The 11,733-nt window shown below is 54.0% G+C and overlaps 1 protein-coding gene across 5 annotated transcripts; it reads left to right on the top strand.

The window, feature by feature from the left end:
* The first annotated feature begins 1,908 nt into the window (after positions 1 to 1,908).
* Positions 1,909 to 9,665, top strand: LOC102402536 (glutathione S-transferase theta-1). Of its 5 annotated transcripts, XM_025267275.2 has the most exons (6): positions 1,953 to 2,158; positions 2,777 to 2,823; positions 4,374 to 4,461; positions 5,600 to 5,750; positions 8,846 to 9,022; positions 9,206 to 9,665. In XM_025267275.2, exons 5-6 carry the CDS (start codon positions 8,849 to 8,851, stop codon positions 9,398 to 9,400), a joined length of 369 nt encoding a protein of 122 aa, XP_025123060.2. In that variant the 5' UTR covers positions 1,953 to 2,158; positions 2,777 to 2,823; positions 4,374 to 4,461; positions 5,600 to 5,750; positions 8,846 to 8,848; the 3' UTR covers positions 9,401 to 9,665. The 5 variants fall into 5 exon arrangements, with proteins under 5 accessions (XP_025123063.1, XP_025123062.1, XP_025123060.2 ...); XM_025267276.2 differs by lacking the exon at positions 2,777 to 2,823 and having other exon boundaries at positions 1,953 to 2,196; XM_006048112.3 differs by lacking the exon at positions 2,777 to 2,823 and having other exon boundaries at positions 1,956 to 2,158.
* The last annotated feature ends 2,068 nt before the right edge of the window (positions 9,666 to 11,733 follow it).

The raw sequence follows: 11,733 nt of genomic DNA, 5'->3' as shown, positions 1-11,733 counted from the left end.
AACAGGGCTAAGAGGCCATTTTATAGCTGTGAACACATACAGATCTCACCCACTCCAGTACTCTTGCCTGGAAAATCCCATGCATGGAGGAGCCTGGTGGGCTGCAGTCCATGGGGTCTCGAAGAGTGGGACACGACTGAGCGACTTCACTTTCACTTTTCACTTTCATGCATTGGAGAAGGAAATGGCAACCCACTCCAGAGCTCTTGCCTGGAAAATCCCATGGACGGAGGGGCCTGGTGGGCTGCCGTCTATGGGGTCGCACAGAGTCGGACGCGTGTGAAGCGACTTGGCAGCAGCAGCATACAGATCTCAAATCAACAACCTAACTTACACCTGGAGGAAGTAGAACAAGAAAGGCAAACTAAACCTATAGCCAACAGGAGAAAAGAGACAATAAAGATCTGAGTGGAGACAGAGGATAGAGGAGATCAGCGGATCAAAACAATTGGATTTTTGAAAAGGCTACTGTTCTCCGCAAGACCCTGGATCAAACCTCACTCAAGCATTCAGGTTGTGCTTTTCTCAGTAGACAGTTCCCATTTTTTTGCTGTTCCTGGTGAGAATCATTAAGAACTGCTCAGCAAGTCGCACGTGTACCACGCAGGCCTGTTAGCTACAGTCGCCACGCTGCCCGTTAGAGCTCCATAACCTATGCGTCTTGGGTGCGCAAAGCTGCCTACTCTCTCACCAGTGTGCTGCCATCCCCCTCTCGCCCCAGCCCCTGGTAACCACCGTTCTAATCCCCGCTTGTAAGAGTCCCACCTTTTAAGATTCCACACAAGTAAGATCAGGCACTATTTGTCTTTTGGTGTCTGACATTTCACTTAGCATAATAACCTCCAGGTCCATGCATGTTGTTGCAAATGACAAGATTTCCTTTCTTAAAGCTGAATACAAGAGTCCTCAATACGTGTGTGCTCAGTCACTCAGTCACGTCTGACTCTGTGCGACCCCATGGACTGCAGCCCACCAGACTCCTCTGTCCGCGGGGATTCTCCAGGCAGGAATACTGGAGCGGGTTGCCATTTTCCTTCTCCACCTCAATACACGTCTGTGAATAATCTCCAGATTTTCTCGATCCACTCACCCCTTAACCGATGCTTAGGTTGTTACCCTATCTTGGCTGCAGTGAACATGGGGTTGGAGATGTCTGTCTGTCTCTTGGAGATCCTGTTTTCATTTTCTTTGGATATATGCCCAGAAAGCTGGATCTTTCCCATCATTTTCAAAGATGGAGAAACAGAGGCCCAGAGGAGGAAGAAACACACTCAGGGAATAAGATGGACGCACTGTGCTGGGGGCAGGAAGACCTGCTGTCAAACTCCAGGGGTGCGCTGGGGCAAGGGAGTGAGCGCTGAGGCTGGTCATATCAGTCCTGAGTGTTCACTGGAAGGACTGATGCTGAAGCTGAAACTCCAATACTTTGGCCACCTGATGCAAAGAGCTGACTCCTTGGAAAAGACCCTGATGCTGGGAAAGATTGAGGGCAGGAGGAGAAGGGGACGACAGGGGATGAGATGGTTGGATGGCATCACTGACTTGATGGACATGAGTTTGAGCAAGCTCCAGGAGTTGGTGATGGACAGGGAGGCCTGGCATGCTGCAGTCCATGGGGTCACAAAGAATCGGACACGACTGAGCAACCGAACTGAGCTTGCTTCTTGATGGCGCCGGATCTCTGCAGCTTGGGGCCAAGATCGTGGATGCTGGAGTCAGACTTTCTGGACCCGTGATCCCTCTGGGTCTCGATTTCTTCATCCCTAAAGCAGGAACTTCTGACGCACGCCGCAGCCGGCTTGAGTCTTGGCGAAGTTCTGCTCTGTAAGACGAACCTGGGCGTGACCGGCCCGCCTCCCCGAGGGGGACCTTCCGGAGCCCCCGCCCCGCAGGCCCTCCGGGCGCAGGCGATTGGACCCGAGCGTGCGGCCCGAGCGCCTATGGGGAGCAGCGCGTGGGGGGCGGGCCGAACGCCGCTAGTCGGTCGCGGCCCGGGGCCCTCTGAGTCCCGTGTCCCCTGCGTGGCGAGGCCGGTCCGCCCCCGCCATGGGCCTGGAGCTCTACCTGGACCTGCTGTCCCAACCCTGCCGCGCCATCTACATCTTCGCCAAGAAGAACCGCATCCCCTTCGAGCTGCGCACCGTGGACCTGCGCAAAGGTGGACGCCCTGCCTGCCAGGGTTTGGGGGACCAAGAGGTGGGGATGGGGAGGGGAGGTCAGGGGAGCCCCTCCCCGAGCCTCACCCGTCCTGCGGCCAGCCACCAGGAAGATCGGAGATTTGGGGATCCCCAGACTTGGCTGGGTCCCTGGAATGGACGACGAGGAGTGGGGGGCTCAGTCGAAGCAGAGTAAAAGAGAGGGGTGGGGGGCACATGAGGAATGCAGGAACCTGGCGAACAGGGGCTACCACCAGGCATGGGGACCGGGACTGGGTGAAGAGACAGGGGCAGGAGGAAAGGAATTTAGGCGGCTGCTTGGGGGAGGGGCAGAGCAAGTCCCTCCACTGTGGCCCCAGCTGCTGATGCTCTGGCCCCGGCCGCCCTGGGTCCCCTCCCCCCTCCCCTCCCCCACCCCGCTCGCCCCCTTACCGCCCCCCTCCCCCGCTTCCTTCCTCCTCCTGCTTTGCCTGCGCGCCTACCGTATCCACTGTCTCACTAGTTCTCAGAAGGCGGCACCCTGCGTTGGGATGCCGAGAGCAGGAGGGGGACTGCGGGGGGTGGGCGGGGGCGGGCGTTGAGGAGCCCTGCACGCTGAGGGTTTGTTCTTTCTCTGGCAGATCCCCAGAGTCCCAAGGGCACAGCTGGCATGCCAGGGCAGCTGAGGGTAGGGACGGCAGTGCTCCCGTGTTGCTAGTGCGGGGCGGGGGAGCGTGTGGGGGGTGCACAGAACAAGTCAGGCAACTCTGCAGGGCTGAGCCTTCCACGCAGCGCCCCCAGCTCGGCGAGGCTCGCCTGCCGTTCTGCCTTTGTGCCAGCCTGTCCCGAGGCCTGAATCGCCATCTCGTCCAGCCTCCTTGGGGGACTAGCCCCCAGGCTTGCCCAGCAGTCACCTCTGCTGAGTGTGGGGTAGGGGCGAGGGAGTGGGCACAAAGGGGCGTCCCAGCCAGGCTGTCCCACAGAGGGTACTGTAGGAGGTGTGTTTCGCCAGGAGAGGAGGGGAGGGTCCTGGTGAAGGGACAGTCTGGAGGGTGGGGGGAAAGGGAGGAGAGAGGCTGGAGAGGTGAGGCCGTGGGGGACAGTGGATGGCTTTGAGCAGCTTTGCCTGCTCCTGGGGTGCTGGGGAGCCCCTGAAAGCTGTTGAGCAGGGGCAGCAGTGATGACCCGTGCGCCCCAGAAGTTTCTCTCTGGCTGCATCTGAAGGGGCAGAAAACACTCCCGTGAGCTCAAGCAGAGGTCAGGGTCCCAGGAGACTCTGGGCTGCACCTTTCCACAGAGCTTCAGTGGGACCCTAAGAATAGGGCCAGCTCTGTCCCTGGTGCCCAGGGCGGAGTAAGCAAGGGGACACAGAGGGTCCAGGGGAAGTTGGCTGCAAGTAAGTGGACACCCCCTCATAGCTCAGTTGGTAAAGAATCCGCCTACAATGCAGGAGAGCCCGGTTCGATTCCTGGGTCAGGAAGATCCCCTGGAGAAGAGATAGGCTACGAACTTCAGTATTCTTGGACTTCCCTGGTGGCTCAGCTCATAAAGAATCCGCCTGCAATGCAGGAGACCTGGGTTTGAACCCTGGGTTGGGAAGATCCCTTGGAGAAGGGAAGCGCTACCCACTCCAGTATTCTGGCCTGGAGAATTCCATGGACTGTGTAGTCCATGGGGTCACAAAGAGTTGGACACGACTAAACGACTTTCACTTTCATTTTTCAAGTGGACGCTAGGAAGAGGCCACTTGTCTGTGTTTGGGGGTCTATCCTTAGGGTCCACAGGGAAAGTGGCATTGAAGGAAGCCAGAGTCCACTCAGGGGACCAGTCTCCCAGTCCCCGCAGCTGCGACACCCCCAGACCCCATGTGGGAGCCAGAGATGCTGGCGATGGTGAAAAGGCAGAGGGTGGGAGTCTGTGGGCCCGGGCAAGGACAGGCCCTGCCCTGGATGGAGCTCCTTAAGCTCTGTTTTAGGGGGGCTCCTAGTGGGGGAGGTTATGCCCACAGGAACTAGGCAAGGGGTGTCAAGCTCTCTTTTGTACCAGCTGGCAGAACCTCCCACTTCTCCCACAGTAACCCCCGCCAGCCTCTCCCACACCAAGAGCGGCTGGGGGCTGGAGAAGAGCCATGAAATTGCGGTTGGGGCCTTTTGAGGGGGGTGGGTACAACAGGTGGGCACAGCCAGGCAGGGCAGGGCATTTTCCTCCCCACCACCCACCACGCTGGGCTCTCTGCAGGCCAGCACCTCAGTGATGCCTTTGCCCAGGTGAACCCCCTGCAGAAGGTGCCAGTCTTGAAGGACGGGGACTTCATCTTGACCGAGAGGTAACTGGGACCCCAGGGTTGCTGGCAGACCCCGCTGGAACCATCTCGCCTCTCCGAGGTGAAGGGCCCTCAGTCCAATATCCTGCAGAGAGTCAGGGCTGGACCCCTAGATCCTGCCTGCCCACGGTTTCAGTTCACGGGATGATTGGAAAAGCAAGCATCTTACCAGTCATGTGGTGGTTGGTGAGGGGGGTCCCCAGGCCAAACTTGTACTGAGGTCTCCTGGTGGTCCCATCTCTGGACTGCCCTTCCCTGGGAGGACCACCAGACCCATGGACGTTTGCCATACAGCAGGGACCCTTGTCTTCCTCAGAACTCCCTTGCTGGGAACAAAAGGAGAAGAAAAAAAAAGTGAACTGTTTAGCTTGGTGTGGAAGCAGGATTCCCAGTACGGAGCTTGGGCTAGGGGCAGATACAGAGGTTTTCTGCCCCTTTGGCTGGGGTGCCCAGCCCCTGGGGTACCCGAAGGCCTTCCTGAAGGCCTTCCCAGTGGCCCCAAATTCCCACATTCCCTGTCCTTCCGGGTCGGCCCTGCCATCCCAACACCAAGTCAGCCCGGCTAACCCAGGGCAGGAGGGGGGCTGCAGGAGCCTTGTCTGTCCCGCTGGTCCAAGATCCCAAAGCTTCCACACCATCCTGTGTTTCCAGCAGGATTCTTTAGGGAGGACAGAGGGACGACAGAGAACAAACGATGAAGGGTTGGCAGGAAAGCCTTTTTGAAGCGTCAGGCCTCCTGGGGGTCTGAATGTGGGATGAGAGTGGATGCAGGCTGGAAAGAGTTGGAAGCAGCTGAGCTTCTGCAGGGCTCCGCTTTGGTGCTGACTCCTTCAGGAAGCTCTCTCTGGTCCTCCCGTCAGAAACTGTGCTCCGAACTCTTGGCAGGACTCGCCATGGAATTTAAGCCCGGTGATAGAAGGAGCTTGCCTGTTAGCCTCAGGGAGACTCTCAGCTCAGCCTCCAAAGCCTGTGTGCCCTGAGCAAGTCCCATCCTTGTTCTAAAGCCTGGCTTCCTTGTCTGGAAACGGAGAAAATAGCTTGGTGTGTGGTCAGGAAGATTCAGGAAGGGACTCTGTATCAAGCCGCGGCTCAGTGGGCCCCCCGCCCCCTGCCCTCCAACACGTCCTCCCCTCGCCCACAGCGTGGCCATCCTGCTCTACCTGGCCCGCAAGTATAAGGTCCCCGACCACTGGTACCCTCAGGACCTGCAGGCCTGTGCCCGTGTGGACGAGTACCTGGCCTGGCAGCACACAGCCCTGCGGAGAAACTGCCTCCGAGCCCTGTGGCATAAGGTGAGGTGCTCTCCCCGGGGAGGGGGGACGGTGCGGCATCGCCCACCAGGGCGCGGGCAACCTTACATTCTTCCTTTCAGTGTAAGTAGCTTCTGTTGACCCGGCTTTGACTCCCCAGTTCTTTCTTCTGTTTGCCCAAGCTGCTGTTAAGCCTGTCTAATACATTCTTTGTATTTGAAATATGTGTTTTTTCAGTTCTAGAGATTCCATGTGGTTCTTTTTTAGAGTTTCCATTTCTCTGGTGAAATTCACCATCCACTCACCCACTTGGTCTCTCTTTTCTTCTAAATTCTTTAACGTATTGATTCTTATAATAGTTACTTTAAAGTTTTTGTTAGCTAATTTCAGCCCCTGGATTTTCTGTGGGTTTGTTTCTATTGGTTGTCTTTTACCATCTTGATTATGGGTCACATTTTCCTCTTTTTTTTTTCTTTTATATTTTGGCCACACCAGGCAGCTTACGGGATCTCAGTTCCCTGGCCAGGGATTGAACCTGGGCCACATCAGTGACATCGAATCCTAACCACTAGGTCACCAGGGAACACCCACATTTTCCTCTTTCTTTACATGTCTTATAATGTAAAGACATTACATTATAATTTCTTACTTTCTTCTTTCTTCTTAATTCTGATAATTTCTTACTGTGTGCTACATATTTTATAAAGGAGAGTGGACACTGGATGCGCATTAAATCCTGACCCAGGGCTTGCTCTTTCTTCTGTCAAGCATCCTTGGTGGGAGGTTCGTCTCTTCCAGCTAGTCAGGATTGGGGCTGGAATGCAGCTTCAGTTACAGTTCCGTTCATCTCTGGTTTCAGAAACGTCTTGAGGGTGGAATCAGGTTGCTCATTTTCCTCCAGCAAGGATTTGGAATCTAAGCACCAACTGCAACCAAGAGTTGGCTCTGCTTCTCAGCCCTGCCCTAAGTCCCCCATGTGGCTGCTCCGTCAGAAAACTCCCAGACAGATGGCAGGCTTGCACCCCGACCTGCTTGGACCCCAGGGATGAACGTGGCTTACCTTGGGAGGGTTCATGCCCTCTGGAATTTAGCTCATTTTGTCCAGTGCTGCCCAAAAGTAAAGAGTGAGACACATATGTAGTTGAAAATTTTCCAGTAGCCATAATTAAAAAGTAAAAAGAAACAGTTGAATGTATTTTACTTAACCCAATATACTCAGAGTATCAGTGGTATGATTTTGGCTAATAAACACATGAAAATATATTCAGTATCACTAATCCTTAGGAAAATGCAGATTAAAACTATAACGAGGGGACCTCCCTGAGGTCCAGTGGTTAAGACTTTGCCATCCAATGCAGGGGGTGAGTGCAGGTTCGATCTCTGGTTGGGGCACTAAGATCCCGTATGGCTTGCGGCCAAAAAACCAAAACACAAAACAGAAGCAGTATTGTAATAAATTCAGTAAAGATTCTTTTTTAAATGACTATAATGAAATACCACTTCATCCCTACTGGGATGGCTGTTACAGAGAGATAGATAGGTCAAGGATTGCTTGCTCAGTTGTGTCTGACTCTTTGTGACCCCATGGACTGTAGCCCACCAGGCTCCTCCGTCCATGGGATTCTCCAGGCTGGAGTAGGTTGCCATTCCCTCCTCCTTCCTGACTCAGGGTTGAACCTGTATATCTTGCATCTCTTGGATTAGCAGGTGGATTCTTTTACCACTGCACCACGTGGGAAGCCCAGATAGATAGGTAGATAAGCAAAATAATAAGTGTTAGTGAGAATAACAAGAAATCGAAACTGCCGTGTGCTGTTGATGGGAATGGTAAGGGGAATAGCTCCTGTGGACAACGCATGGTGGTTCCTCAAAAAAATTAAAAATACAATTGCCGTATGACCCAGCAGTTCCACTTCTGGGCGTATACCCCAAATAACTGAAAGCGGGATCTCAAAGGGATGTTTGTACCCACGCTCACAGCAAGCATTACTCACAATAGCCAGAATGCGGTGGCTACAGCGGTGTGCATCCCGTGGACGCCTGAGCGCCCCTCAGGGCTTCCGCCCATGATTTCTGCCAGGAGCTTTACTCTTTGCGGTCTCATGTTTAAGTCTTCAGTTCGTTTTGAGTTTATCTTTATGGGTTAGGGAATGCTCTAATTTCATTTGTCCTCATGTAGCTGCCCAGTCCTCTCTGCACCACTGATGGAAGAGACTGTCTTTTCTCCCTTGTATGTTCTCGTGTCCTTTGTTGTGGATTACTTGGCTGGAAGCGTGTGGGTTTATTTCTGGGCTCGCTGTCCTTTCCATTGATCCGTGTCTGTCTCCTGGTGTGTATTTTACACTCACGGCATATTTCGTCTAAGACCAGTCATATTTTAAGAGCTCGGGAACCTCTTGTGGCTGGTGGTTTCCGTATCAGACAGGCAGGTTTAGACTTTTTTCTTTCCTACTTTTTGTTCTTTCTTTCCTACTTTTTGTTCTTTCTTTTATTTTTCCTTTTTCTTTTAAAGTTCTGTATTCTTTGATGACTTTAAAAAAAAAAAAAACAAGGTTATTTTCTCTCTAGCGTCATCATGGCGGGTGTTCGTGACGTTCCGTATTCTTCTCAGAGGCGCACACCTCCTTTCTCAAAGTGTATCTTTAATTCTGGGTCACCAGTTTCATTGTTGTGTTTTCTATCATTTTTGATATATATAAGAAAAGAAACATTAGGGGACAAAAATCAACAGACCTCTTTGCTGCCCGTGTCCCTTCCTGAAGTCTGCCCCCACTGCCTGCCCCCTGACATCTGGTTCAAGTCCTTTCAGTTCATGATCTTCTACATATTACATTTATGTGTAGCCCAAAAACAATGCTTTGCTTTGAGCGCTTACAATTTTATATAAACGCCCGCAGATCATCATGCAATGTGCATTTTTCCACAATGCTGCGGGTGGATCTAATGCATTTTTTTCTAACTACTCTATAGCATTTCCAGACATGAATAAATCAGAATTACCCTCTGATGGTCTTTTATAGTTAAAGACCTTATATTTATATTTAAGGACCTTTTACATTTAAAGTCTCAGGTGCTGCCCTGGAGGTCAGGTAGGAATGCCGGCCCCTAAGCCCCCACTCTGCCTGCCCACCCATCAGGTGATGCTCCCTGTTTTCCTGGGTGAGCCGGTCTCTCCTGAGATGCTGGCGACCACGCTGGCAGAGTTGGACATGGCCCTGCAGGTGCTTGAGGGCAAGTTCCTCCAGGACAAAGCCTTTCTTACCGGGCCCCACATCTCTCTGGCTGACCTGGTAGCCATCACGGAGCTGATGCACGTGAGTGCTGTGGGTGGTGGTGGGGGGATGAGGCAGGGGGGTCCTGGGTGGTGCTGAAGTCCTGCTCACACCATGCCCCTGGCTGTGGGACCCTGTGGAGAAACCTTCTGGAGTTCCATGGCCTCCAAACCAGGTTGGTGTTGCGATACGTGGTCACCCATCCCATCCCCTCTCTCCCTACAGCCCGTGGGTGCCGGCTGCCAAGTCTTCAAAGGCCGACCCAAGCTGGCCGCATGGCGCCAGCGCGTGGAGGCGGCGGTGGGGGAGGTCCTCTTCCAGGAGGCCCATGAGGTCATCCTGAAGGCCAAGGACTCTCAGCCTGCAGACTCCACCTTAAAGCAGAAGATGCTGCCCAAAGTGCTGGCCATGATCCAGTGAGCCAGGAAGCTTCGCCTCTGCTCTGCCCTTGGCAGTTCGCAAAGCAACTTCATTTCCATTGTCCCTTGGGAGGCAGATCCGGAGAGCAGGAATGGCTTGCCTGCCTTGCCTGCCTGAGTCCTCTGCTCCCGGGGCCAGGTTCCCACCCATCTGTCCTGCGGCTGCAAAGCCACAAAGAGCACACCCAGACCTTGTCTCCTTTCATCTGCGTTTTCTTTCCAGTCTGGGAAATAAACCTGGGCTCAGCCTGAGCCTTTGCTTATAACTCTGAGGTGTGATTTATTTGACTTTCCATCTGTCCTGGTTGTTGGTTTTGGCCTCTCTTTGAAAGACAGCTGGCTTCGTAGGCCTGGTGGATTAGCTTTCCCCAGACTAGTTGTCCTGGGTAAAATTAACAAGCGCCCTGTCCTGCACTGGTTCTTCGACAAGGACGGCAGAGGCAGCAGGTCTCCACGTGTGTTGGCTGCAGAGCCTGGGCCAGTCATCCTTTCAGCACCAAGCACTGGGAATCACGAGTCCTGCACCCACCCTGAGGGGGCGGTGGGGAGGAGACATCAAACAGCAGCTCCCCCGGTCAGGACTCGGTCAAGTGGGGCCTGAATTGCCACACCTCAGAGTTGCAGAACCTGAACAGGAACGGAATGCTCAGATTGCATTTTAGAATAACATTCTGACTGGTGGTGGGGGTTGGACTGGAGGGTGGCCAGGGAGGAAGCAGGGAGATTGGATATCGCAGTAGTCCGGCCAAAGGTGAGTTATGGAGGAGGGCAGTCCCCTGGAGGGGGTGGAGAACATGGCCCCATCCAACCTGGAGAAAGTTCTCTCCTGAAGGGATAGGTCTTTCTTAAACTGGGAGCCAGGAAGGCTAAGCTATTCTCAAGGTTTTTTCTTTTTTCCCCCAGTTGGGCTTTCTCTGAATCTTGGGTTTGGGAATAGGTTGTTTTTTTTTTTTTTTTAATTATTTAGTTATTTATTTGGCTGCCCTAGGTCTTAGTAGGTCTGCAATACAGGAGAGGTGGGCTCAATCCCTGGGTAAGGAAGATCCGCTGGAGGAGGAAATGGCAACCCACTCCAGTATTCTTGTCAGGAAAATCCCATGGACAGAGGAGCCTCTCAGGCTGCAGTCCATGGGGGTCTCAAAAAGTCAGACACAGGCACTCACAAGTCTTAATTGCAGCTCGTAAGATCTTTAGCTGTGGTATGTGGGATCTAGTTCTGTGATCAGGTATCCAACCTGGGTGCCCTGCCTTGAGAGCAAAGAGTCTTAGCCACTGGACCACCAGGGAAATCCCTGGAAGTGAAGTGAAGTGAAAGTCACTCAGTTGCGTCCGACTCTTTGCCACCCCATGGACTAGCCCATGGAATTTTCCTGGCGAGAATACTGGAGTGGGTAGCCTTTGCCTTCTCCAGGGGATCTTCCCAATCCAGGGATTGAACCCAGGTCTCCTGCATTGCAGGCAGATTCTTTACCAGCTGAGCCACAAGGGAAGCCTAAGAATACTGGAGTGGGTAGCCTATCCCTTTTCTGGGGGACCTTCCCAACCCAGGATTGAACGGGGGTCTCCTGCATTGCAGGCAGACTCTTTACCAACTGAGCTATCAGGGAAGCCTGAAGTCCCTGAGGACACGGCTTTTTTCATCTGGGAGACTTGCTTAGAGGATGAAGGCATCACAGCCAAAGACCTCAGGAGCACCAGGCTTGAGGTTGGAAAGGTTTGGCCCTACAAAGGAAGTGGGAAGATTCTGGGCCCACCCGCAAACCTCATAGATCCGTCTCACGAGGCTTCTGTTTTGCAGGAGGGAGGCGGAGATTAGCCGGGAGCGTAAAGAAGCTTGGTGAGGGGCGGCTTCCTGAGGCGGTGACCTGGTCTTTGCTGGACGCAGAGGACCACACGGCCTCCCCCGCCTCCACCCTGGGCCGTGGGCCCCTGGGAGGCTGTGGCATCTTTTACTTCTCCTCTGTTTGTGTTCCTGGGGACTCTGAAGTCCCTCCTCTTTCAGACCCCTCTCTGAGGTGGGAGGTGGCCTGGGCTAACCCTTTGACCCTAAATTCACTGAGGGTCTGCGCTGGAAGCGCCCTTGATCTCATTCCCCCAGTACCCCTCCCATCCCGTTCCATTTGATGCAGATTAGACACTGATGTCCAGGTGAGGGGACTGACCCGGCGGAGAGACACAGAGTCCGTCTCCCTGAACCCTGCCGGGCAGGAAAGGGAGCCCAGCTCAGAACCCCGCAGAGGGAAGGCGGGAGAGCGAGGCCGCCGCTGATTGGCCCAAAGTTCTCCGGCGCCGTCCAATGGGCGGGGAGGGTGTGGCCGGGCGGGTACCAGGAGC

The sequence above is a fragment of the Bubalus bubalis genome, chromosome 17, assembly GCF_019923935.1.
Source record: "Bubalus bubalis isolate 160015118507 breed Murrah chromosome 17, NDDB_SH_1, whole genome shotgun sequence".
NCBI classification, from domain to species: Eukaryota; Metazoa; Chordata; class Mammalia; order Artiodactyla; family Bovidae; genus Bubalus; species Bubalus bubalis.
Note: the sequence above shows the minus strand (reverse complement) of the source record. Positions and strands in the feature narration are given on the sequence as shown.